This window comes from Pteronotus mesoamericanus, unplaced genomic scaffold, assembly GCF_021234165.1.
Source record: "Pteronotus mesoamericanus isolate MK-2021 breed Mesoamerican mustached bat unplaced genomic scaffold, CSHL_Meso_final contig_1242, whole genome shotgun sequence".
NCBI lineage: Eukaryota > Metazoa > Chordata > Mammalia > Chiroptera > Mormoopidae > Pteronotus > Pteronotus mesoamericanus.
In genome coordinates, this window is record NW_026555053.1 from 1,924,534 (window position 1) to 1,951,446 (window position 26,913).

Genomic DNA, 26,913 nt, shown 5'->3' on the forward strand with positions numbered 1-26,913 from the left:
GTCGGAACATTTACCATAGGAAATCAGGACCTCAAAATCCATTCAGTGCTGATACTGTAACCCAAGACTGTGCTTTGATACGCGTTTCTGAAAGCTGCATGGCATGCGTTCCCATCGGAATCAACCTCGAATACACTGTTTAGCGGCCTGTCTCCCACCCACCGTCACTCATATTTGTGCTCACAATCACAGCAGCTGTGTGGTGCCTTACAAGCCAGCTGTCATCCATTAAAACGAGGGCTGTCTACCCCACCACTGAAAAGGAGACACGGGTCACTCTCCCAAGACAACCTCCTCAGGCTTCAAGGCATCTACACAGCGTACAAGGGTCGAGTTTTGGTGGCTGCTGCTCGCTGTGTTCAGGCTGTTAAGCGCCACCTTGGTGTGACAAGGAGAGGCCCCGCCAGCGGGAAATCAGAGGATCTCAGTTCAAGTTCTCATGACATCCGATTCTATTTGTGCCACCTGGGGCCAGTGACGCATGTCTTTGAGCCTCGGTGTCTGCATTTGTAACAGGGTATCTGCCCTGACTACCTCCCCCCAACTGCTTTGTGCACCAGATCATAGTATATACATCATAAGCCCGAAAGTCAAAGTGCTGAACAAACGTCAGGGGTGGCTACTAGGCCGCTCCATCTCTTCTCGTACCTGCCTTCTCCTTTCCCGAGTCAGGGCGGCCATCATCCCCTGCCCTGAGCGAGGACTGTGGAACGCCCACACTGGCGTCGGACTCGTGAGCGGCACGGTTTCCACAGCCACCCGAGCGGCTGTTACAGAGAATGGAGAGCCTGGATGGGGGGACGGCGGGGCGGCATGGTTTGAACAACAGTGTTTCCAGGCAGGAGAGAGCACCTGCTGGAGTCACTTCAGGAATGACTGACAGCTCTGAAGAAACCTTCAGGGTCCCCTCAGGTCCTTAGGTGCCCGACTGCCACGCCCAGAGCCGCAGTTCAGAGGGACCGGGCTCAGCGCGGGGCCGAACCTATGCCCTTCCTGTCCTCGTGAAGTGGAGGCACACACTGCATCTGTAAATGCTGAAAACCTCCTACTGAATTAAACTGTTACTGTGTGTGTGTGTTTTTAATAAATTATTACATTATAGGAGAATAGGATTTATACTAAAGTTTAATCATTTGTTGCTTTATATTTGTTTCACACTCTATACCTAATTGAGAATAAGTCCATTTGGTTAAAATATTTTTAATTGTTTGAAAGTAGTTTATTTTAATTTACTTTTGTACTTAGTACTTAAAATCATGATAGGTAAGATTTTATATTTCTCTGCAACATGAATAAAGCATCAATAAAGGAATAAATTTTCATGAAGTCATTTCTGTACCCAATCTTCCTCTGGAAAATAGAGCTTTTAATAAAGTCTTACCTAGGTTAACCTGTACATAATTTGATATTCTTACCTTTTAAAAAAAATTATTGATTGATTTGAGAGCGAGATATAGCCACCAGTTGGCTGTTTCACTGACTGAGGCATTCATCGGCTGATTGTTGTAAGTGCACTGACCAGGAATTGAACCCACAACCTTGGTATATCAAGATGATGCCCTAACCAACTGCGCTACCCAGCCAGGACAAGACTTCGGTTTCCTACCTCTGTACTCAGTGATGTTTTACACAGACATGCCCATTTCCACCCCACGCCACAGACTCGGGACTCTCGCGCAGGCCTCCCGCCCCTCCCAACCTGCTCGTGAGCACCGCAGCTGGGCTGCTGGGCCCTGGGGCGGCCAGGGCTGTCTCGTTATCACTCCCCACGGTCCCACTGAGAGGTCCTCTGTAGCCACAGCAGAATATAAGGAGGCCCTGCGGCCAGGAGGGGCTTACAGCCAGCAAGCATTAAAGGTGCCAGTCTGCACAATGGGAACTCTGCCTTCTTCCACAGACCAGGGCACGACCTTGTGTGAAGTACCTTCCCTCTCTGAGCCCTGTTTCTTGACCTATGACGCGCACTTCAAAGGACCTATATCCAGAATAGATCAAGAACTTTTAAAACTCAGCACTAGGAAAAAATGGCTAAAAGAGGTACACAGATACTTTGCCAAAGAATATATCCAGACGTAGGTATTGCTGCTAAGGCTGCTGTAACAAAGTACCGTGAGCTGGGTGGCGTAAAGAAACAGAAACGTCCTGTCTCACAGTTCTGGAGGCAAAAAGCCTGAGACCCAGGCGCCGGCAGCACGGGCTCCCTCTGAGGCCGTGAGAGGGTCTGCTCTGTCGCTCTCTCCCGGCGTCTGCGGTTTTGCCGCTGTCCTTGGCGCGCCCTGGCTTGCAGGTCTCGGCCTTTAGCTTCACGGGGTGTTCTCCCTGTATGCACACATCTGTGCCTAGAGTTACAAAAACATCAGTTATTGGTGTTCACAGACATAGGACTTTCACGAACATCATCCACCCTAATCATCACATCCTAATCACCAGCAAACATCCTATTTCCAAAGTTTGGCAGGGAGGGGACACAGTTCAACTGATAAAAGATGGCAAGTGAAGTCAGCACGTGGAAAGATACTCCATTAGTGATTAGGGAAATTTCTCTGAATTGGAAATGAAGTTGGTAAGTGTTCCTTTCTCTCCTGATAATGCTCTCCACTCCGTAGAACGTGTGTGGCCCTTAGGTGGGGAAGGGGGGGCGGGAGGTGGAAGAAGGAAGAGGAGAAAGAGGAGGAGGAGGAGGAGGAGGGGGAGAGAGAGGAGGGTGAGGAGGAGAAAAAGAAGGATGAACGCTTACGTTGGAGACATTTGAGGCGTAAAACTGCTTATCTCCCGTGTGGCTCAGCCACATGAGGTTAACATGGTCCCGAAGTTACTGTAAAACGACTGATTTTTGTTTTCCATAAGTGATCTTGGCCACTCCAAGGCCTTTGGCAAATGAGTGGGAACCTCAGTTCCAAGACCATGACTGTTGTCTGTTTGACTCACTGCTAATCCTGAAGCAAGACACCAAGGACTGGAAGGTGGGAAATGTCTCCAGGCGCAGACTTCTCGCATCAGTCCCTACGCGCCTGCCTCACAGCGGAGAAAAGACGAGGGGGTGAGCTCCGCTGCTCTCCGGACGGCCAGCCGCTTCCAGCCCCGGCTCGGGCTGTCCATCCAGAACTCCCTTCCCGCCCGCCTCCCCTTGACTCTCTTCCCGCTCTGACTCACAGAACACAGATACGGTGTTCGGGCAGTTAGAGGGATCTCGGGGTGATCTGCCCTGAATCTTGTTACCCGCACTCCAGAGGACAAAGGACCGCCTGGAGCAGTGCACCCATCAAGGCTGGCCCTGGAGTCACAACGAGGCAGCCAAGGTGACAGGACCCACGGCTACCAAAAAACAGAACACAAATAAGCCACCTGCATTTATAAGGATGCCACTGAATAATCAAAGTAAATTTATTTCTGAATTACTTAAGGATCATGAAAGAGAAACATTACTCTTCTTGTTGCAGAAACAGTAGTAAAATACAGTACACAGGAATGTCCTTTGAACGATGAGACAAAGTCCAATAGCCAATGAAAAATAGTGACTTTAAATACAAAGGTGAATCAATATAATAAGAAATTTTGTTAATAAGAAAAATATATGTCCCATGTCTTTATTACATACTGTACAAAATAAAATATTGCACCTTTAAGTCATGGAAGTATATACAAAGAGTATTTTACAGATGATCTCTCTTTTAATTTAAAAACCTTCAGCAGTCAAGTGTTGATGGATGCTCAGTGACTTGCGGGCTGGCGTGTCCAATGCACGTTCCCGTCCGTTCCCAGCCGCCACCCCTCCACTTACAGTAGTGCTCATCACAGTGTCAGCGCGGCTGACGTGCGACCGGAGACCGGCCCTCGGGACACGGTAGAGAGACCCAGCGAGCATGTCCGCAGACAAGCCCCGCGCAGCATTCACTTCCGGGAGACCGGGGATGAGGTCCTGCGCAACCTGCTTCACGGACCTTTGCTGCCAGCAGGCCGTAGGCAGCACGGGGCAGGCCGCTGGGACAGTGAATGACGAAGCCGGGACACTGCCTTCGGTGTGTAGGACATCGGGCGCCATCACTGGTGGAGCACACGGGGGAGGGGCCCACCACAAAACCACCTTTAGAACATGCGATGTACTGCCAGACCCCACTCATCAGCCACGGCACGGACCGCAAACCCTGACATTATCACCCGCACCAGCGCCGGCCCCGCTGGCCCCAGCCGACTCGGAGCTGACCTGGCCCCAACCCTAAGTCCCTACGCCAACTCTAGCCTCACCCCTCGCTTAACTTCCCCTCTCACCGAACCCATCCTGAATCAAAAACGAGCCCTAGACGTAGCTGCCAAAGCCTACCTCGACCCCCCTCCTAAGAGTACCTTCCGGCCTCACCCTAATTCACTTTGGATGTGATGAAAAATGACTTCCAATTAGAACAATGATGTACCATAAACAATTTTTTTTCAACTACCGTGTTTCATATTGAGATTACTTTCTTATCATTTCTCCAAAATAAAAATCCTTAGGAATACCACTTGATGATAAATTAGGTCTGATACGGCTTTGAATTTCTGTTTGTGTGCAAGACAATAGCGCTCAGAAAAAGTTTCATTCACAGCTCTTACACCATCGAATATACTTCAAAATCAGTAGAAGTTAACTTTCCCTCTGCTGTGATTTCCAAGATGTCTTGCTGGGCCGCCGGCGGGCGTGCAGAGTTGTGCAAGCGGCAGCAACAGCGTCCCTTTTCGCCCGCAGGTTCTTTAAGAGCAAGGACGAGGTGACCTCCCCATATGATCCTTGGACCAGTGAGTGTTACAAGCCTGTCCACAGTGACCGTCTCTTTCTCAGACTAAGCTTAAGGATCCATAAAAATCCCATTAGTGCCAACGTGTGAATAACTAACTACCGGCCAGAGCTTCTAAAATGTAAATGCCTTATAAACCCGCAGAAACCCTAAGAGTCAAGAGTCGAGAGTCGAGAGAGGAGGAAGCCATCGGTCGCGGTGTTCCCCCATCTCCAGGACGCCCTGCGTGACACTAGTCTACACCTCACGGGAAGCAGCAGCATGTGACGTCGCACACGTGGCCTTTGGTGACCGCCTGCCAAGACGGACACGATGCTGTCGCATGTGCCACGGTGGGCCTGCTAGGGCGTTTTGCCTAGTCCTGGAATACATCACTGAACAGAATTGAAATGAAAGACCGGCCATGGGAAAATGACAGTACCAAATTTTAACCGCGGTGACTGTGCCTGGACCTGGGTGGGACGGCAGGGCCTAGAGTTTTTGAAGAAATGCACATTTGCGAACCAGCTCCATGGCGGGAGGCGCTCCTACGTCTCTGCTCTATCTTCACAGCAGCGTCCCGCCCCCTCCAGAGGTTTGTCCTGCGTGGCACGACCGGCAGCACCTTTGTCTGTACAGGTCCAGCGAGCACAAGTTAAGATGCTTTACAAATGTACAGTAGTAAGTTGTGTCTGTGCAGTTTCCTGGAAACGAAAGAAAACGAAACAAAAACAAACTCATATGCATTGAACACGAAGCTGATTAGAGACCTCGCTAAAAATCGTTGGCTGTTACAAAAAGCATAAACTGAGATCGCTGAGCACAGAGAGGAAACAGCGCTTGGTCAGGGCCGCTGCTTCGTGCTGGTGGGGGGCGCACCGCACTCAGTGCTCAGCAAGGCGGGGCGGTGGGGGGACCACTTCCTGGTCCCAGGGACCCTGCCGCCCTTCTGGCTCAGGCTGCCCCTCTCGGCGCCCAGAGCAGCACCGCTTAGCTTTGGCAGGGTCACAGACCTCCTGTAAAACTGATGAAAGCTACGAACCTTCCCCCAACAGAAGTACACATACCATCCAATTTCCCACATAACTTCCGGACATTTGCTACCTGCTCAGCCCCATCCACAGATCCCTGTCGAAGGGACGAGACTACCAGGCACAGGGGAGTCTGGGGCGAGCAGCTGCCCATGCTTATTAGAAGGCGGTCACCAGAGCCCCGGCACCCTAGTGATTCAACTGCCGTGTCTCTGAAGAACACTGAGCCGCACGCACACCAAAGTAGCTCCTCTCCTATGTCCCCAGACGCTACGTGCACCCCAGCTGAGCCCTCAGACGCGACACTGATGAGGCAGGCAACACGAGGGTCTGCTTTGAGCAAGGTTTGGGGGGCAATTGTGATACCTGGGAGGGGTACATACTGTCACAGGAAGGCCCCCCACAGTGCTGCCAGGAGGCCGGTTTCTTCCTCGGCAGACAGCGCCTCTCGGCCACGGGTCGGCAGCTCCTGGCGTGGACGCAGTCCACCCTCCGGGACTGGAAGCCCCGGCCACAGGCTGCTGTGCACGGCCTCCAGGGGCCGGTGTGCCAGCACACGCCACAGGCCGCTGACGAGCAGTTCCTCCCAGGCGTGGGTCTGAGGTGGAAATAACAAGAAAACAGGAAACGGGAAAAGTGGGTGTCACCTCGTGCTGAGCATCAAGCCTTTTGCGGTTCCGCATTGTCAGTGTGTTACAGGTTTGATGATCAGGGCCCAATGTGTCAGGAGGCGGGTCTGCGTTGCTCGTGGCTGGCCGTTAGGCAGAGCGGTAGGGCTACCGTGGCCGTGAAGGAGGCCGCGGACGGCGTGTTTCCGCGAGCTTCCAACACCGAGTCAAGGCGTGCACCTCGGAAGATGCATTTGGCCTCGGAAGAGAAGAATAACTCACGAAACACTTCAAATCTGTTTGCACGCTTTAAGTTTTGTTTATACAAGCACATGAAGGATATTCTGGTGTGAGTACGAATTGCACACGCACCATCTCGTCTGCTACGAGAAATGCTCTTCCCTTTACATTCAGGCCACAGCGTGACCCGTGGTCAGACCTATCAGAGGCCACTGGAGAACAGGAAGCTACCTCTGGTTCCTTACCCTTTAACACAGGATGGGAAGTTAATGGATGTTCTCTGATTTTTTTTAGAGGTATTTACCCTGGAGCCACCTTAGTGGGGCCACTTTGGGGCAGGTGCCCTTGTTCTGTCGGCCCAGGCTCCTGGATCATTTATTTGCATTACATGAGAATGTTCCCCCCACAAAGACGGCCACAAAAGCACGCTAACTTGAACCGGTTCAGTAACTGCCTTTCTCCCAAGAACTTGTAAGTTGCTGGTGTCTGGCATGGTGGTGGCCATATTCTGCCACATGGGTCAGAGAGGCAGGGAAAAAAGAAGAAACAGCACTCAGAAGTAACAAAGAGTGAAACAGAAACAGCCGCAAAAATGAGGGGAGGAAAAGCCCCCTATGCCTGCTCCTGCCTTGGTTACCGTCCTTCCTGAGGTCTGGCGGCATTCTCCCCTTGGATTCCTGGGACGTGTTTCTATCGATAAAAGACCCTTTGTCAGGACACACATTTCATAAGGAGTGTTGAAACTACACTGGAAATGTAGTAAGATAAAATTGTGATCATCTGAAATGCTCTCAGGGAAGCAATACCTAGATCAGCCAGCAGGGGGAGACGCCATCCCAGAGTTTCTCTAATACCGTCAAACTGGTCACAGGATTTGTAAGCGGGTAGCATCGCAGCGGCCTGCTAACTGCCTGGCCTTTGTTTTCCCCAGTGAGTAGGAATCTCAGGGGCCAACATTTGCGTTTCTTTGGACAGCACGGCAGAGGCCGAGTGCTCCTCAGCAGTCCCCTTACACAGAGACCAGCTTCTCTCCTCAAAAGGTTCTAACACATATTCCAAGAACACTCAAACTATATGTTTAAAAGGATACCAAATTGTTGTGCACAAATGTCAGGTGGTCCCATCCTCACAAGAAATCCCCCGCCCTCCCTGCATAAATCATTCTGGGCTGACTTTTATTCTTTCTAGCCCCGCGAGCCTTCACCTACACAGATATTTCTTCGGGCTGGATAGAAGGCACGGCCAGAGGGAAGGCAGAAGGAGCTGTTGAGCTTCCTGAACATAAAAGGCAAGAGCAGCACAGGGAGCCCAAGATGAACCAGAAGCTGAAGCCCAAGAGGCTGGTCATTGAGTAAAAGAAATGCAAGGTCTGCCCTGGCCAGGTGGCTCAGCCGGCTGGAACGTCGTCAGGTGCACCGAAAGGCTGTGGGTTCGATCCCCGGTCGGGCGCACACCTAGGGTGTGGGTTTGATTCCTGCTTTGCGTGTGTATGCGAGGCTACCAATCAATGTTTCTCTCTTACATCAATGTTTTTTTTCCTCTCTCTCTCTCTCCCCCTCCCTTACTCTCTCTCTAAAGTCACTAAACATACCCTCCAGTGAGGATTAAGAAAAATGTTTAAAAGACTGAAAAGCCCATATTACACTGATGGCAAAGGTGGTGGCTCTTATATCCTGCTGGTATAGACATTTTGATCGTCATCTAGTATCAAAATGAACATGCTTGGCAATCAATTTTCATACTTAAAATCTATCTTATAAGAATACCCTCTGTGCATAAAGATATATGTTCCAGATGTTTACTGAAGCGTTTGTTTGTAACAGCAAAAAAAAAAATCTCAACTGATCAAATGGCCATAGCCATGGAATGAGGTGACATTAAGTGCAATGAAAAAGAATAAACTGAATCTTATGTACTGAGATGGGGAAAATGTCTATAATGTATGGATAAGTAGAAAAAGCAAGTTCCCGAAACACATGTCTGATATGTTACAAAGTGAGCTCCACCCACGTCTGGGTTTGCATCGTAAATACATCCTCGAGAGGCAACAGGAAACATCTGGATGGCACATATGAATCTGTGTGTGGTCTCTATCTCCTCAGCAAGATAGGAAATGAGCCTGTCTGCAGAGGAGGAGGGGCAGCTGCTCCAAACATTTTCCGTCTGAGGGGAAAGGCTCTGGCTTGAACTGCGTCGTGGGGAATAGGACACGCAGCCGACACCGCATTGCCAAAGCTCCTTGGTGGCTCAACATGGACACTGAGCCCCACGTCACAGTCCTCCCCTGTTCTGCAGCAAGACTCGGGGGGAGGTGAGGGAGGAGCAGTGAGCGACGTGCTGAGTGTCTCCTAGGATCTGGGCTGCTTCACTTAACTCATCGGAACTTCCCACGCATAAGTGCCTGTGACTCCCGGTTTTGCAGGATAGGAGTGGGCAGTCGAAGGTCCCAGGATCAGAGAAAGAAGTCTAACTTGGCTCCCTAGCGTGCCCTTGAGGCGCTCTCCTTATGGTCCGCTGGCTGGGGCACACGCCTCTGGGACGACAGGGACACCGGACAGAAGGAGCCTGGGTCTTGGGGTGACTTCATGGAGCTCAGCTCTTTATACCACATCATCGACCAGGTCAGACTTTTACACTAGAGAAGAAGCAAACTCCTATCTGGCGTAAGCGCCTCAACAAGGTAGGGGATTTTATTCTCTGCTCAACCACCGTGCCTGTCTCCTGATCGAACAAACCAGTTTCTAAACAGGGGAATCACGTAGTTCACTGAAAACACCAGAGGACCGAATCTGTCGACCTAAACGAAGTATTACTAGGCTTGACCAACTTTGTACACCGAGCAAGAACATATCTGTCCAATCTCAAAGCTACTTTTTTTTTCTCTTTAGGGTGTCTCTCTCTACACGTTCAACATCCAAATAATGGGTAACTATCATTAGTACACACACATTCCTATTTCACTACAGAGTGTGCTCTTGAAGAGGGCTGTGGGAAGCCGTGATTTACTACGAGCTGGCAACTAGGAGAGGTGGCAGACAGGCTGTCCCAGTCACTGACTGAGGGGGTGGGGGTACGCGCTGCCCTGGGGCGGGGCGGTACCTCCTTCCTTCGTCACAGCTGGAGTCCGAGCTGTTGTGCTGACAGACGTCAAGATGCTGCTGTATCTTCGCGGCGCGGCCCAGGCAGCGTCCAGGACACTGGAAGAGAAGCACAGCGCAGGGACACACCCTCGTGAGCTCACGTGTGCCCTCTACAGGCCAGAGAGAGAGAGAGAGGCCTCCCAAAAGCCCGACAGCACCTTGGTCTTGGACTTGCAGCCTCCAGAACTGCAGGAAAATAAATTTCTGTTGTTGACAGTGCCTGGTCTCTGGTATTTTGCTGTGGCAATCCTCGAAGACTAATATAGGGTCCTATATGGTGCTGTAAAATTTTTTTTCAGATATGTTCCTGATAACATATGTTAAGGCGGCATTGGGGGTATAGGTTCTGCGCTTTTGCGCCCACGTCGCTAGAGCCCTTTGCTGCTTTTCGCAAAGCCTGCACTGATCTGCTGCCCCTGACCAGGCTACCTCGCAGCTTCTCTGGTCAGAGGCCCCGGCCTCAGTGTACCTTTGTATTAAACACCGGAGACACTGATTTCCAAATGTAACCCTTGACATCAGACACCGACAGTCATTTTAGAGACTGATCTGATTCCCCCCACCCCATGAAAAAAAATGTATTAGATGATTTCGCCTACATGTGGGATCTCAAGAACAAAATAAACAAACAAACAGAATAGAAACAGGTTGGTAGAAACAGAGAGGAGACCAATGGTTGCTGGGCATAGTGGGTGAAAAAAAAAAGTGAGGGATTGAGAAGTACAATTGGTAGTTACAGAATAGTCACAGAGATGCAAATTACAGCATAGGCAATACCATCAATAATATGTAATAAGCACATGGGGGGCCATGCGGGTATTGGAAATATGGGGGATCACTCTGTAAAGTACGTGATTGTTTAACTGCTACGCTGTACACGTGAAACTAACACAAAATAGCGCTGAAGGTCGCATGTCAGGGAAAAATAAAAACTTTGAAAATGTTAGAAACAAGGGGATGGTGGCGGCCGTGCTGTCGAAACCCGAGCCCCGCGAGCTGTACCTGGCCCCCCGGTTCAACGACGCAGGGGTGGCTGGAACACGGTCTCCTCCCCAGAGGCCTGCCGTGGGGGTCACACGCGACGGCCGGCAGCACCCGCGCGGAGCCGCTGGCTTTTGTGCGTTTGCACGTCACGCGCCGGACGCGGACTCCTCTCCCGCAGGACACAGAGCACTCGGACCACGGGCTCGTGAACCACCTGGGGACAAAAACGACAGGAGTTTAGTGAGGGCTGGCACGTCAGGCCGGTGTCCTGTCTCGGGGGCGGCCGTCCGGCCTCGGCGGGGCGGGGCTGCAGCACCGGTGCCGCCTGGCCGCGTTCTCAGGCTCCTCTTACGCAGGGCAGCAGCCGAGTCACAGGGAGGGACGACCGGCGAGGGCTGGGGTAGCGCCGCCGGCAAGTGCGCGAGGCCTGTGCGGCCCCAGGGAGGGAAGCGGGGGCAGAGTCTGGTGCAAATGTCGAAAAGGCAGCTTTTGACTCTTTGAAACCAAAAGGGAGAAAACACTATTTTTAAAGCAACTAGGTGCTGTTCGCTCTGTGGTCTTACGTAATCGTCATGTTCTCCCCATTCTCGTAGGGAGGAAACCTGTGCCCACGGGGTGACACAGCTTGGCTGGGGTCAGAGAACTAAGAAGCCAGCGGAGCTGGGAGGGGGCGCTGGCTCTGTCTCACCCCAAGGTCACACTTGGATGGTTGTAGGAGACTGAACTCAGAAGGGGCGCCCGTGAGGCCCTGGGCACCCTGTCCTGGAAGACGTACGAGCGGTCCCCAGGGTCTCAGGGTCATTAGGCGGGAGACCCTAATCCAAGGCCACTCACCTGAGCTTCTCCAAGGGACAACGGACATGGATGGGGAAAGAATGACATTTTTGTCACGCAGCTCTAACGGCAGTGGTATATTTCTCTCAGTTATAAAAATGAAAGCCTCAAAACACAGAGGTGTTAGCAATACCTCTGACTTTGTCACCCATAAAAATATCCACAGGACATTACAACTGAGGCAGGTGTCTCCAAATATCATTTATATTCTCCACCATGTCAGAATTACTGTGCAACTAGATCTCTGTCTTCGGGGTGTTCACAGAGAAGCAAATCCATTACGGTAACACACATTCTTTTAATAGTTCAGAACTGTATCGTTGGTTTTCTCTGGAATGAAGTATATTTTATTTTACAGCTATAAAAACCCGTGTTCTGAGACGGGGCTCACGGGCTTGTGAAGACCCCCACCCCCATGCAGAGGGACCCAGGGTTCGATGACCTCCGTCATGTCTTCTGGATATGACCAAGCACGAGTGGCACAGCATTAAGCATGCCTCCAATTCCTCCTCCACAAAACCGGGGTGACAGAATCGGCCTGGTAGATTCAAGCTCCATAAATGCGACTATTACTGTTGTTATTATTATTTTGTTTTTACTGTAGATTTTGGTGCCAAATATTTGGTCAGTTATCCGCTAGGGACTATGCTATGTAATCGTTCATTCTTTCGTTCATTCACTCCACGCGTGTTTTTAGAGTGTATGCTGGGGCCAGCGTTGTGCTACGTGCTAGGAAGAGGGGCTGGAGCCGTGAATTTACTGTCACAGAAATGACAGTCCAGTGGGAGACCAAGACAGACAGGCTACAGTAGCTGCTTTGAAGAATGACAAGGAAATAAAAAAAAAAAAACAAAAACAGAGCACAGAGTCCTGGTTTAGGCTGGAGGGTAAAAGTCAGAGAAGATTTCCCAGAAACTAGATGCATCGAAATAACTAAGGGAAAAGACAAGGAACAGTGTTCTAGGTAGAGGGAACGGAATGTGCAAAGGCTCTGAGTCAGGGGGGAGAATGGCACATGTAAGGGGTAAAAAAAAACAAAACCAAAACCAAAACACCACCAAACCCCAGTGCAAGTGGAGATCACATAACCAGGCTGGAAGACAGACACCATGAGACAGAACGACAGCCTGAGGCCCAAGCCGGAGGGATCTTGATTCTTTCCCGCATTTCTTCCATCAGGCAGCAAATATTTACCAAGCGCCCATCACGTGGCATGCACCACTCTTAGACACTCATGACAAGATCGGGCTTTCAAAGACAATTCTGCTTACAGAGTGGAAAAAGCGCGCTAGGGGGGGAGACGAGAATCAGGAGGCTCCCAGAAGGACAGTGGCTCGGACCTCAGGGTGGCCGTGGAATCGGACGAGGGCGGACGGACGCGAGAGAACAAAGGGCGTCTGGAAGGCACCGGATGGGGATCGGGTGCAGGGTGGGTGGAGCCTGAGTTTGATTTCGTACATTTTTTAAAATGACTGATTTGTATCACCTGTTACATAGAAAGGGTGTCCATGGTTTTAGCTCCAGGACTGGAGTCTGGGGAACTATACTTGTAACTAGCCTCTCCGGGGCCCCGGGCCTGCCGCGGGCTCGCCTAGTACACCCGCGAGCTCAGGCTCCCGATGACTGTCAGGAACAGAACAGGAAACAGAACACGTACCTCGCGGGGCAGTCCCGGGTGTGGCAGGGCTGAAACCCGGCGCGGGGCTTCTGGAGGTGGCTGCAGAGGGCCGCGCTCACTTCCTGTCCACTGGCCATCACACACTGGGGTCGCTGAACTCGGCCTCCCACGCGGCCGCAGGTGGCAGAACATGGTGTCCAGTTCCCAAGCTTCCAAAAAGGCTCTGCAGGAAGGAAAGGAAATGTCATGACGGCCGCAAGTGAGAAAGGACACTGGGCTGGACAGGACACGGCCAAGGGCCTCCGCGGGCTGTTCTCTGCCGAGCGGCCTCTGTTTCTTGGAGGCCATCATGGCGCACAAGGGGGTCCTTCAACTCTTATTTCCCCTCGAGGAACGCAGTGTAGCAGCTGGTGGGAGTGGCGGCCCGGAGGGGCCCTTGGACCAGAGCCTGGGCCGGGGCTGTAGTCGGCCAGCTGGACCCGCCAGAAAAACCCCAGGGAGAGGGAGGAGGTTGCGCGCGAACCTCCTCAGCTTCCTCCAGCAGAGCCAGGGGGACAGGAGAGGGTGGCCTCTCCCCGAACAGGGTTCAGCTTCTCAAAAGTGGATCAGGTGGCCCGGCCAGGCGACCCTGTTAGTTGGAGCATTGTCCGTGCACCAAAACGTTGTGGGTTCGATCCCCGATCAGGGTGCATACGGGAGGCAACCAACTAATTGATGTTTCTCGCTCTCTTCTCTCTCCCTTTCTGTCTGTCTGTCTCTCCCTTCCTCTCTCTGTAAAATCAATAAACATCACCTCAGGTGAGGATTCAAAGGAAGTGGATCAGGTAGAGAAATGAAAGACAACTCAGCAAGGACTAGGGCTTAAGTAGGAAGGTTAAAGAGGCCTTTCTACCCCTTCTTCCTTTCCCACTCATGCTTACTCTACACTTCAAGTTAGTCCTGCCTGGCACAGATGGTTCTCCCTGAGGACATCGGGAAAGGTAAAAACGGGACTGTCCTTCAGGGCAGCGGAAGCCGATCCCACGCCACGGCCCCCCCTCCGCCCCCGGCCGTTGGCTACTGTTTTGTCCCTCTTCGCCCCGCTGCAAACAGCTTTCCCGCCCCTTTGACACGGGGTAAAAAGATGCGATGAGGACAGATCTGTGTGTGATCTCAGAACGTGCCAGATTTTCCTGTAATAATCACAAGCAACTGATAGCTACCAGCTGTGTCCGCCGGCTCCCTCACACTGCCAAGTGACTTAACGGGTCCTCCAGTTCTTCCTCCTGATGTTTGCATTTCTGCCGTAAGTTGCATGTGGCATCATTTGCAAAGCAGGACGGGATGGTATCTTTAGTGGGGCCTAGTGTTATTATTTACTTAAAACAATCTTTATAACTATCCAACTTTATTGAGAACCTTCCCGGTGATAGGTACTAAATTACGCACTTCAACCTCACTGTTTCATTTAATCTTTGTGTTCATCTTGTGAATCTGATGATTTTTTTTTTTTACCCCTTCTGTGCTGGTCTTCGGAGGAGGGGCTGTTGGGAGGTGACTGGGCTATGACTCTGGGGACCTCAGAAATAGGATGAGGCCCCAGGGAGCTCCCTCACTCCTTCCGTCCCCTGAGGACTCAGCGAAAAGATGCAGACTCTGAACCAGGAAGCCAACTCTCACCGGACACGGGTCTGTTGGCACCTTGATCTTGGACTTTCAGCCTCCAGAACCATGGGAAATGGTGTCTGTTGTTTATAAGCCACTCAGTCTACAGTATTTTGTAACAGCAGCCGGAACGGACTAAGACAAATGTGGAATAAACGGATAGGACTGCATGTAATAATGGTAGTATTATGGCTAAAAGAGAAGAAGAAATGCAGGGTCCAGCAGCAATACGGCCTGCTTGAGTGTGGTTGGTAGGGTAATAAGATGGGTGTAATAATCTATAGTTTTCATTTGAACATTTCACCTAAAATGTCCTATGGTGTCGCTTGAGTGTGATAGTGTTATGTCACAGAGTTACATGCTTATGATTTTGTAGTAAGAGATTTTGTAATTAAAACGGGGCATTTATTTTTTATTTTTTTGGTGCCAGACCCTGTACGTTATATACATACCCCTAGATAATGATGTCATAAATAACAGAAGGTGGGTTGTTGATTGACAGCTCAGTACTGTTCTCCCTGTATTCCAGGAGATGGGAGCCTGGAAACTATGCTTCTAGATCTCAGTCTGCAGACTTGTATTATATGGGATATATTCTGCAAATGAGAGACACTTGCTCAAGAGTTCAAAGGTTGAAATGATGTAGCCACTATTGTTCAGTACGGTTGGTGTGGTCGAGCATGGGGTCCAAAAGTGGTGTCTGTGTGTCCTGCACTCACCCACTTTGGTGCTATAAGGCGCTGAGACCCTCAGGACTGCCTGCCTGTGATTCTAGAATTGCTGGTTTCCTTACCACTGCCTCTCTCGCTTGGCCTCCCGAAGAGCTTCGCAAGCCTGAGGTACTAAGGTTAGGGTCTCCTTGCTCAGCACTGATATATAACTAAGTTAGCATGGATGGAAAATAAAATTTGTGAGAAGAAAAAAAAATATGAAAGAATTGATTCCAGAGTTCTTAGCCAATCTTCCCCTCTAATAATATGGGCAAGAATTTTGAAACTGGAAAATTAACACCTACGTTATGACAAATAACAACGCCCAGTTGGGATATGAGCTCTGTGGGTTTCCGAAGGAGTGAATTTTCTATCAAAAACGTTTCAGTATAAAAAGACCCAGCTGAATCACAGAGGACAGAGGGGCAAGGGACCGATGAGGGCAGAGGGAAGCAAGGAATAAAGCTGGGACCTCCCAGCCAGCAGGGGGCAGGCATGTTCTGTTAGACCCTTGCTGAGGTCAGGAGTGCGGCAGATGCAGACGCAGAAGAGGAAGGGACTTGAACCTGGGCGGGAAAGTTTGCATCCCAGAGCAGGTGCTTAGGCAGAAAGTTACAACTTTGTAAGAGAAAAGCACTTAGTTAACAGTTAAGACCATTTCACGTCCATTGTGTTTACTCAACTCCAGAGCCAACATGCTGGGTCCTACCCCGGCCAGGAGGCGCTTAAGAACAAGCCCAACTGGACGCTTACCCAAGAGGTGCAGGACAGATGTTGCCGTCGCCTTTCCGAGAGCGTTGGTGGCCCTGCAGACGTAGGTTCCTTTGTTTTCAAGGGAAATGTTCTGCAGCCACAGGGATCCATTGATGAGCCCAGAGACATTGTCACTCAGAGGTCCCCCTCTCTTCACCCACCTTACCGTGGGCCGAGGGACACCTTGGAAGAAGAACAAATATGACACAGGCAGGTTCCTTTAAGAACAGGTGCACAGACCGTAGGGCGAAAACCACTGAGGACGCTGACCGCAGCTAGCCAATGGGCTTAATCTCCCCCTATCATAGGAAAAACAGCTATTTCTGTTTCTATGGCTTCTCTATGGCAGGTGGGGGTCCTGTTCCAGCAAAGGGCTCTGGTCCACTGAGCCCCTGATTGGTCTACGTGTACAATTCAAGGAGTCGGAGCCAAAGCAGGTGGCATTGCTGTGTATGGGGAAGGAAAAGAAATTTGAGGTTGAGTGGGGACATCGGAAGAGGGGTCAGGAAAGAGGAGCTGGTGAAGCCAGGTGACCGGGGAGACAGGAGTCCCCAGTGTTGGGCTGTCACAAAGGAGTCTTTGGAAAACAAAAATATCTAATATGGATGTTTACATCGTTCTCTGCGCATCTGCAGTCAAACAGTCCTCCTTCCAGAGCAGCACAAACTGTCCAGGGAAACAGAGCTTGTTCACTAATGCTTTTGCAGAAGAGCGTCCTTTCAGGGAACAACAAAGTAAGTTTGTCTGGGTCGACGCTGGGAGGTGCAGAGACTGGAAGTGACATCTCTGGACGCGGAGGGGAGCACGAGGAATTGAAAGAACTTCTTCCCCCAAAAGGGGAGAAAAGGAAGGGGAGGAAGGATGAGGGTAAGGAGAGCCAGGAGCAGGCGAAGCAATAAAAGATGACACAGTGGATGCCTTTGCCACAACCCCTGAATCTATGTGGTCTTGCTTTAAAAATTTGCCATTGCCCTGGCCGGGTAGCTCAGTTCGTTAGAGCATCATCTCAACATGCCCAGATTGCAGGTTCGATCCCCAGTCAGGGCACATACAAGAATCAACCCCAATGAACGAATCAGTAAGTGGAACAACAAATTGATCTCTCTCTCTCTCTCTCTCTCTCTCTCTCTCTCTGTAAATCAATCCTTTCCTCTCTCTATATATAGCAATAGGTAATTTTTTTAAATTTATTTAAAAAATGGCCAAATGCTTGGTAATAATGAATGTCTTGCTATGAGTAGAAACTGAGTTTTTCATCTTGGTTGCTGGAGGGTGAAAGAGAGACGGAGCCAGAGACAGAGGGCCCGGGTCATGTCAGCCACCGAGAACGGGCACAAGAGGGTCCCCGAAGGCTCTGCAGTTTCCAAACTCGGGAACTGGCAGGGGTCAGAGACAATCCCCCTCAGCCTGACCCTGACAACGGCAAGGCTCGGCTGCTGAGTTTAGACGCAGAGCCACAGTCCTCCTGTACAAGAAATGGCAGACACAAAACAAAACCTGGTGCGTCTTCAGATGAAAACAGAGAGGCAGAGGTCTTCAGGGCTGTGGAAAGAAGGATCCAGAAGCACTGTTCCATGTGTGAACATCCCCAAAGCATCGAAGGGCCCAGGGGAAATTCGGAAGGGACCCTCCAGACCGCTGCTCTCTGCGGTCTTTCAAAATTGCAAATGTTTGCTCTGTTGAAACAGCTATAAGATGTCAGAAATAGTTTAAACTTATTTATCTAACCTCAAAGACAGGCTATTTCCCCCAAGACATACAGCGCTGAAATATTCAATACGTTCTGTTTCCACAATGCGGAGATTGTTCTTGGAAGGCAACCGTTGTGGAAAAAAAGTTCAGATCTGGAGGGGCAAGGAAACAAGCGTTGCAAAAATCTGCACCTCCAGGGTGTCTTTAAAATAGTCACTGTTTAAAAATAAATTTCCTTCATTTCTGAGAGGCCTGTGAAATATTCCTTACTATCAAATCCTTGGCCCCTTCAGACTGCTCTCCGGATTTGTATATCCATGTGTCACAGAGATCGTTCCTGTGTATTTTGTGGGTCGGTTGGTTCCTCCAGCCACACAACGGTGACGCGAGCCTGTGTTGCTTCACAGGAGACAACGAAGAGTGTAAGCAGCCAGTCGTTCCCTCCAGGGTGTGTGAAGAAACGATGCTGCCGATCGATAAAATAAGAGGCAAACTGAATACACAGTAGGCAAACCACAAAGGGCGTCACGGTGAATAGATGAGAGGAATGAACAAGAGTCCACAGTCTGGGAGTCACGGACCACGTCTCCACGCTCACGCCACAAAGAGGGCACCTCGTCTTCTCCATTATAGGCTCCACCTGCACAAGGCAGGGCGTTCTGTAAGGAATTCCCCTCTTTTCTGAGTTAACTGCATGCCCTTTTGTTCTTTCTGGATATAAGAACTATCCATCCAGAGGGCCGTCTCCAGAACTCCCTCCAAAATATAAAGCCGTGGCTCTTACCATTCACAAAAGCCTCTTGAAGAGCTATCAACGTTCTTTGTCTGTTGACGTTCTTTCCGTTCTCTAGCAAAGTGATGTCACCAGACTGGCCTAAGCAGGTTCCCCCGGCCGTTTGATCTGAGGACTTAGAAACAATCTGGGTCATAGCATCTATCCCCAACTCTACAATCAAGAGTCTTTCGTCAAAGGTTTTATTCTTTTTTTTTTTTAAGATTTTATTTATTTATTTTTAGAGAGAGGAGAAGGGAGAGAAACATCAATGTGTGGTTGCCTCTGGGGCGCCCCCTCCTGGGGACCTGGCCCTCCACCCAGGCATGTGCCCCGACTGGGAATCAAACCAGCAAACCCTTGGGTTTGCAGGCTGGCACTCAGTCCACTGAGCCACACCAGCTGGGATTTCCTCAAAGGTTTTTGAAAGCGGTTTCCTCATGCTGACTCAAGACCTTTTCCCGGTGCGGCCACCCCTGACTTCTCGGGAACCCCAGGCCCCTGCTCTGCTTGGAGCGGGGCTGCCCTCTGCAGCTCCGCCCGCCATATTTCACGAGCCCTTCATGGCTCACTGCTGGACTGTCCTCCAGGGTCTCATTTAGAGGCCAGAAAGGGGCCATGATCATAATTGTGCATTTTATCTCCAAACCCCAAAGAACAAGACTCAAAGCTGGCGCCAATCAGGCAGAGAGACGCGTGGTAAGGACTGCGGGGTCCAGCACAGAGAATTCCTGAACGGCAGCCCGAACGGGAACAACCCGGGACCTTCCGGAGGCCCTTCCAGATGCGCAGCAATTCTAGTCGTCTAAGTAACATCGGGACGTGGATAAACAAACAGCTATGCTATGTTCCTTAAAAGCTACAGCAGAGGTCACGCACCGTGGTCTCCACGCCGGTCCTGCTCTCTGCCACCGCCACGCCCGAGACCCATGCACGAGCTCCTGCACCTCCAGGCTGGGCTGCCTCCCCGAGGCTCCCTTTCTTCCTCCCTCAAGGCATTGATCCCGCTCTTGTTTTCTGAGCTCCACCCCCGCTTACTCTATGAGGAGGCTCCCCTCTCCCGAGGAAAGGCGGGGAGGGAGAGCCAGGGCTCCCCGGGGCCGCGTTCTCCCTCTTCCTGCTGGAGAAAAGCATCCGGCCCTTCCGGGGTGCGGGCAGCGCCGCCAACACGGCTCCTCCGCCAGCCCCGGGGGCCTCCCTGTCCATGGCACTGAGATGGCCTGTGTTCTGTCCCCTCCCCTCGGGGGTGTTTCGTGCTGTCTTTTACTGCTTGGAAAATTTCCACCCATCCTTAAAGTCCATCTTTTTTTTTTTCCCTTAATCCTCACCCAAGGGTATGTTTATTGATTTTAGAGCAAGAAGAAGGGGGTGCAGAGAGAGAAGGGGGAGGGGAGAGAGATCTATCAGCTGCCTCCCGCACGTGCCCCAACTGGGATGGAACCTGCAACCTTTTCGATTACGGGACGATGCTCCAACCAACTGAGCCACCTGGTCCGGGCAAGTTGTTGGTATTTTTGATGAACTCTGATGGGTTTTCAATAGGTTCCTTACTGAAATGCTGCCTGTCAGCGCACACGCTCAGCCGAGCTCTCAGCAATACAGTTCCTTTCCAGGTTTAATTCAACCTCTGTGTGCCAACACCAAGCCCTAGCCTGGGGACATGCATGTCCCAGATCCTCAATTAATGACACATCCATTGTTAAATGCCAGAAATGCCTGCTCTCTCTTGGATAAATCAGAGGCATGGGATCTGATTTTAATATCCTGAGGAACTGACGCAACAATGCAATCAACGATCCTTGATGCAATTTCACTGAGTGTAGTTTATAACTTTCTGCAGTTTCTTTTTTAAAAAAAAATTTATTGACTGATTTTAGAAAGAGAGAGAGGAACATCCATTTGTTGTTCCACTTATTGAAGTGCTCGATTGTTTCTGGTATGTGCCCTGACCGGGAATTGAACCCACACCCTTGGCATATTGGGATGACGCTCTAACCAGCTGAGCAAGCAGACCAGCGCCTTTCTGCAGTTTCTTTCCCCTCTAATGTTCCATCCACCCAGTAAGCAGAATGTGCCTTCCCAAACACCGCTTGGGCCATACTGCTACCCTGCTGCCCACTTTGCTTGTCTCTCCACTGCCAGCTAAAAGCAGCCCAGGGGTCCAGCGTTTTCGGCAAGACACTCACTGCCCTCCACAGTCCGCGGTTCCAAGTCCACTTCTTCTCACTCTGCCTCACACCCTCTGTGTTAACTCACCCAGATCTGCTTGCGGTTTTGCAAACAAGCCAGGATCTCTCGTGTTCTGACGCTTCTTCTGCATAAATGCCTTTTCTCTGGCTGCAAACGGCCTCTCTTTTCCTTCCACGTGAACTGACTGTAGTGTCCTCTATTCAGTGAGCCTCTTCAATCCCTCAGAAGCCTTAACTATTCTCTCCCCGTGGAACCGAGGCACCTTAGTAAACATTTATACTTCTGCATTGGTTATATCCTAGTTTCCTTGTTTATACAGTTACAGAAAGGAGATTATACTTGATCTGCACACTAAAATACTAGACTGGGCTTAGCAAATGCGTGCTGAACGGATGGATGGAGTTTCCAAGCCCCTGTGATGGATCGTTTGACTGAACTCAGCACAAGGACAGGCGGTTGCTGGGAAGGCCTCCGTACTACAGGCAGAAGTAGGAAAAAAGGAGCAAGGGCGGAGGGCGGCAACCTTTTTGAGTGGGAGAAGAGGTCTTCAATGTACTTAAGAATAATTTGAGCTATTTCAAGAATTTTATATGGTTTAAAAAAAGAGATAAACATAGAAGAGGGGGAAAAATTCCAAAAACCACAGATCAAGAAAATAAGTGAGCTTTCACTTAGAACATGGTAGAAATACCAACATGTTCAGTTCATAAAACAGTAGTAAGCAGGCTAGTCTCACGTTTTCTTTCCTTTTTCTTTTTTTTTTTTAAGTCATCACCCAGTGACCAGAGAAACATCTATGATGAGAGAAACATCGATCAGTCGCCTCCCTTACATGCCCTGACCGGGAATCGAACCTGCGACCTTTGGGTGTATGGGACAATGCCCAACCAACTGAGCCAGCCTGCCAGGCGAGGTTTTCTTTTTAAGTATTCTGAAAATTATATGCAAAATTTTGTGGGTAAATGTACTTTTCTGGAGAGAGAGTTCTTTTGGGGGGGGCGGTCGGTGGTCAGAGGGATTTGTGACAAAGATGTTAAATCACTAGCACTAAATTCCACACTATATAATATACACCAATATCCACTGGACGGGGGGAAATAATTGCCAGAGAGATGAGGCTACGTTTAGGAATTTAACCGCATACTCTTGCTGCACCACAAGAATGTTCTCCAAATCCTCCCCCATAAGGGAAATTATTAAACACAGTAAAGAAAGGTAATAATTCAGTCTGACGCGAGAAGAACACTTCAGAGCAAAGAGAGAGATCAGCTGCTTCTCCCATGAGCTTAAGAACCAGAAGCCCAAGCAACCAGAAAGTGACAGGGCAGACAAACACTGTCCTTACCACGCATCGGCCCCGAGGAAGGAACACGCAGCTGCGGACACTCACTGGTCCTCTTCCTCGTATGGAACTTTCTTTTCTCACCAGAAGGTGGCAGAGAGGGTGCAGTTAAAACGTTTTTCCCCTCCCATATTTAGAAGAAACTTTTTATTTTTCCTTAAGAGCAAGACAAATAACTCTTGCGAGTTAGAACTTTTAACCTTTAGAAATACAGGTCTGCCGGTCGTATTACTGAGCAGAGGTATTAGAGATGCCATCTCCGAGCGAGCAGAGATGATCGGTCAGCATGTCTATGCCGTACGGGTGAGCACAAATGTACTTGCCTGCAGCAGAGAACTATGAGTCTGTCTAAGAGGTATGACCAGTTGAACTCATTGGAGTTAGTAGTGAAACATGTCTGAAGGGCAACTGAAAAATAAAATTTATACATGCTACTGATTTACCAGCAGCGTCTCAGTGTGCAATATGAAAATATAATTCTATAAAGCAGCACTCAGGTCTGCGAAGGGGATAATGCTCTTGTCTGTAGAATGAAGAGTCTTCTCTTCTATTAACATAGCACATTTCCTATGTCAGAGGTGGCGTCATATACAAGCTAGTGACAGGACGGGCTGGAAAACACATTTTCTGCCTCTTCATCAGCTTCCCCACCTGCCTTTAAGAAGATGCCTCCCCGTAAAAAGCTAAGTTAGCTCCAGCTTCTGCCCACAAGAGAACACAGGAAGTTCACTGCAGGTTTATTTAAAATGGCACAGAACTCAAAACAAGGCCGGTTTATTTTTAAAAGGAAAGGACTCCTGATGCGTGCCTGGGGTCCAGTCCATAGGCAACACCTGCCAGGTAAAAAAAAAAAAAAAAAGGAAAAGAAAAAAAAGACAATCCAAACAAACAAACAAAAATCCCAGGACCATTTCTAGTAAGAGCTGAGTGTGGAGGAGGAAGGCGGAGCTCCGATGCAGGGCAGATGGCAGGGGCCTGGGGGGTGGGGGGGGCGGGCAGGACAGCGCTGGGCCACACGCTGATGCTGGAAGCCTCACTCACAAAACCAGTTTCCACTCAACCCATCCCCGACTCACGACAGCAAACACGATACCACAGCCCTTCCCGCGGCTCATCCCCCTGAAAGCCTGATTTTAAACGATCATGAAAGTAAGAAATTTAGAAATAATGTTGAGGTTTCTCTTAATAGAAGTCAGATCTATTTTGCAGAATCCTCTGCAGGTGGAGGGCTGAGGGAGCTCCAGACATTTGTGGCTTTGGCAATGGAAAGTTCCGTCCTGCCTCCCTCCTCGCCGCGGCCAGAGAATGCTGGCCCGGTCGGCAACGGTCGGTGCATTTTGCCAGAAAACTCACATATTTGTGGGTGGAGTCAGTTGGGAGGCTGGAGGGAATTTTTTTCAAACGTCTGTATAGTCCAAACACGGCAGGGGCTTCCAAGGGGTGAAAAATAATACCTCGGGGGTTAGCAAATTTCCACTGTTTGTGGAGCCAAAGGAGCTGTTCTGGAAGCAGGGAGAGTGGCTGGTCCTCGGGGGCGGGGACAGAGCCTGAAGCCTGGCCGATCTGTCCTCAGAGCCTTGTGTTATGTGGACCTTCACGGCAGGACTAACAGCAGCAGCAGAGGCTCCCCTAGGTCGGGGCGCTCGGGGTCACGCCCTGGCAGGACTCGTCCTAAGTGGCCACCACTACAGCTGCCTCATTGGAACGTGGGGGCCAGGGCGATAGAGTTGTGCAGAGAGTTAACTCAAGGGCACACGCAAGGTCATCTTTAAAGAGTGGCTCTTCCCATTGAGGAGTTCACCGTGTCTCCGAGAAACAGACGGAAGCTATTCTTCACACAGCCCTTCCGGCCCGTACGCAGGGGACACGTGTGCAGCACCGGACGCTGACCTCAGTCTGGAGAAGGCACAGGTCCGGGCGAAGACGTGAGAATCTGTGGCTTAAAGGGGCGGAAGGGCCCGAGATGAAGGCGAGGTCAGACCGAAGGTGTTACTTCTATCAAGGAAGGAGTGAGTCTGTTAGAAAGGAGCTTTATTCGCTGCTGGAAACAAAGCGGAAAGACGCACAGAGGGGCAGACAGGTGAGGCTCCCACGGGGAGAGTCCAGGACAGAGCGGCAGGGCCTGGGGACCCTGACATTGCCAACTCCCTGACCTGGCCCTGCCTAGCGCAGACTCTGTCCAGCTGGAGGACGTGTCTACTGACTCCCGACAAACAAGCCCACTGCTCAGACGGCACCCTCGCCCGCCACCACCTGCCTGGGAGATTCGTTTGAAGAGGCTGCAGCTACAGGTGCCCTGTGAGAACTGGGGGACCAGGGAGTCTTCCAGAGAGTTTTCTGGTCTTTCTGGAGTGAACATGACAGTGTGTCAGGCGGTCACAGTCCTCACTGGAAAGGAACAAAGCAGCATCCTCTTTGCCCTGGTCGGCGGCTTGGTTGGTTGGAGTGTCATCCTGTTCACCAAAAGGTTGCGGGTTTGATCCCCAATAAAAGTGTGTATGGGAGGCAACCGATTCATGTTTCTCTCTCTCTGTCCCCTCCTCTCTCTCTAAAATAGAATTTAAAAACATTTGTTTCACACACTGGTCTTGTGAGCTGGCGTGAGCTTGCCCCTGAGAGACAGACCCGCTGCCATTTCCCTGGGAAATCCGATTTTTAAGATGGCCACGCTGAGGTCTCGGCGTCTCCTGGCAACTGGCCACGCGCCCTCGCGCTGGAAGTGAACACACTCACCTCTTACAGGACACTGGATGGTCACGTTTGCGCCCAGGGCTGCCCTCACGGTGCCCCCAACCACGACGGACAGAGGGCCGCGCTCCACTCTGGTGACGTTTCTTTCCAGGAACAAGATGACAGGCGCCTCTTCATTCAAAGGGAACAGAAAACAACGTTAGGTTCAGGCATGGGCTCTTTGGTAACCCGAGCTGCACCTGGCAGGGGCGATGAGCTGTCGAGAGCAGGGAGGGTCCTGGTCCCCTCCACACCTTGATGGGAGGGATTCGCGCAGCCTGGGGGTGCTCAGCGGACAGGTGGAAGGATGGAGGGACAGATGGATGGACATAGTCAAAGAGATACCTACGAAGGTGCACTGATTGCAACAACCGTATATGGACTATGGGGATATTTGGGTTTTACGACCAAATCCCTCTTTGGTACACGTGATACTCTGGCAAAGGAGGAATTCAGAAGAAAAGAAGGCCCAGGGGATAGGTCTGCAGAGCGGCCTCAGGAGAGCTGCGCGAGGACCAATCCATCACACCAGGGCCTGGCATCCCAAGAAGGAAACTGGGTCAGGAAACCCCGCATCAAACTTGCGTGGTGCAAATGATACAAACGAGGTCACAAAGAATCAGGGACCCAGCCAAGGGCTTCTACTTCCCTGAATTTTTGAGAACTATGTACTTTTAACAGATTGATTTATGAACTCACTCCGGAAAGACATGTGGTGCGAGCTGGCACTGGGAGAGAGAGTTGGAAAACACCCACTCTTGCCCTCAAACAACTCGCAGACTGCTGGGAGGCCTGTGGGTGGGAGGCAGAGAAAGGTCTGGCTGTCCAGCGCCACTCAGAAGCGTGTGGGCAGGCGCCCGGGAGGAAGGCGACAGAGCACCCCTCCCCCACTCCCCCATCAGCACCTGAGAGAGGCCATATTTCCTTAAATCCTCTCCTCACCGCTGCACCGAGCACGGGCGAATGAGGACGGTTAGCTAGCTCTTTGGTTCGCATGTATTCTGGGGAAGAGGATTCCGGAACAGTCATGGCTGCATGACCAAATGTTCCATTCTCCGCTGGAGGGCCAGGGCGCTGGGAAGCTGTCCTGAGATTTGGAAAGCTGGGAGCAGCTCTTGGGCGGGGAGGGGGCTGCAGCCGCCACAGCATGTCCTCTGGCCCTCGTGGGACTGTGCGCCAGCGCAGCCGGGGATCCGGATGGTTCTAGGACTGACTGAAGGGGATACTATGAGTTGCAAGCGGGACTTCTATTCCTCGTAGGAATTTTAGAGCCTTGGAATCAGTTTCCTGGAAAGGAGGTGATGCTCAGAGGAGAGCAAGCCGGGAAGACCAAGGCCTGAAGACCCCGCCTCCATCCGGAACACAGGGGCAGGGCTGGGAGTCAGGCCACAGAGTTGCAACGGGTCCAACCGCCTCCACATACAGACACGAGGTGTCTGCTACAAAGCCCCACACGTACGTGTCCAAGTGCTGGGTTCTAATCCCTGATCTTGTCCCTCTTATCATTCCAGCCCATTGGAGCTGCAGACACCAGAAGCCACAGACACCAGAAGCCACAGAGCAGGAGTGGGAAGAAGGCCCTCTTGCTTTGTTTTTAATCCCAGAACAGAGCTGGCCACAAGGAGGCGCTGCTTACAACCTTGCCACCTAAAATGGTCCTTCACGCTGGAAGCACACTTTACTATTAAAACGGCGCTGCCAGGAAGGTACACACTGATGTACAGGTGCACCTCTCTTCAAGCGTGCGGAGGCGTTGGTAGGTTTGCGGCTGGGAGGTTTACAGCAATCTTAGGAGAATTATGCTCTTTCTTTGGCTGGTGGCTCTTTAAAAGGAAAAGCACCACCAATTAAATGTTGTCGTGTTCATTCCCAAT

The 26,913-nt window shown here is 50.8% G+C and overlaps 1 protein-coding gene across 1 annotated transcript in view; it reads right to left on the reverse strand.

Moving 5' to 3' along the window:
- Nucleotides 1-4,280: 4,280 nt before the first annotated feature.
- Nucleotides 4,281-26,913, reverse strand: part of ADAMTSL3 (ADAMTS like 3) — a 143,461-nt gene continuing 120,828 nt past the window's right edge. The window contains exons 23-29 of the mRNA XM_054589091.1: nt 25,043-25,171; nt 16,314-16,496; nt 13,246-13,429; nt 10,773-10,968; nt 9,730-9,827; nt 6,166-6,380; nt 4,281-5,455 (exon numbers count right to left, since the gene is read on the reverse strand). Coding sequence (XP_054445066.1) covers nt 5,319-5,455; nt 6,166-6,380; nt 9,730-9,827; nt 10,773-10,968; nt 13,246-13,429; nt 16,314-16,496; nt 25,043-25,171 — 1,142 coding nt within the window. The 3' untranslated portion in view covers nt 4,281-5,318. The remainder of the gene's footprint in view (nt 5,456-6,165; nt 6,381-9,729; nt 9,828-10,772; nt 10,969-13,245; nt 13,430-16,313; nt 16,497-25,042; nt 25,172-26,913) is intronic.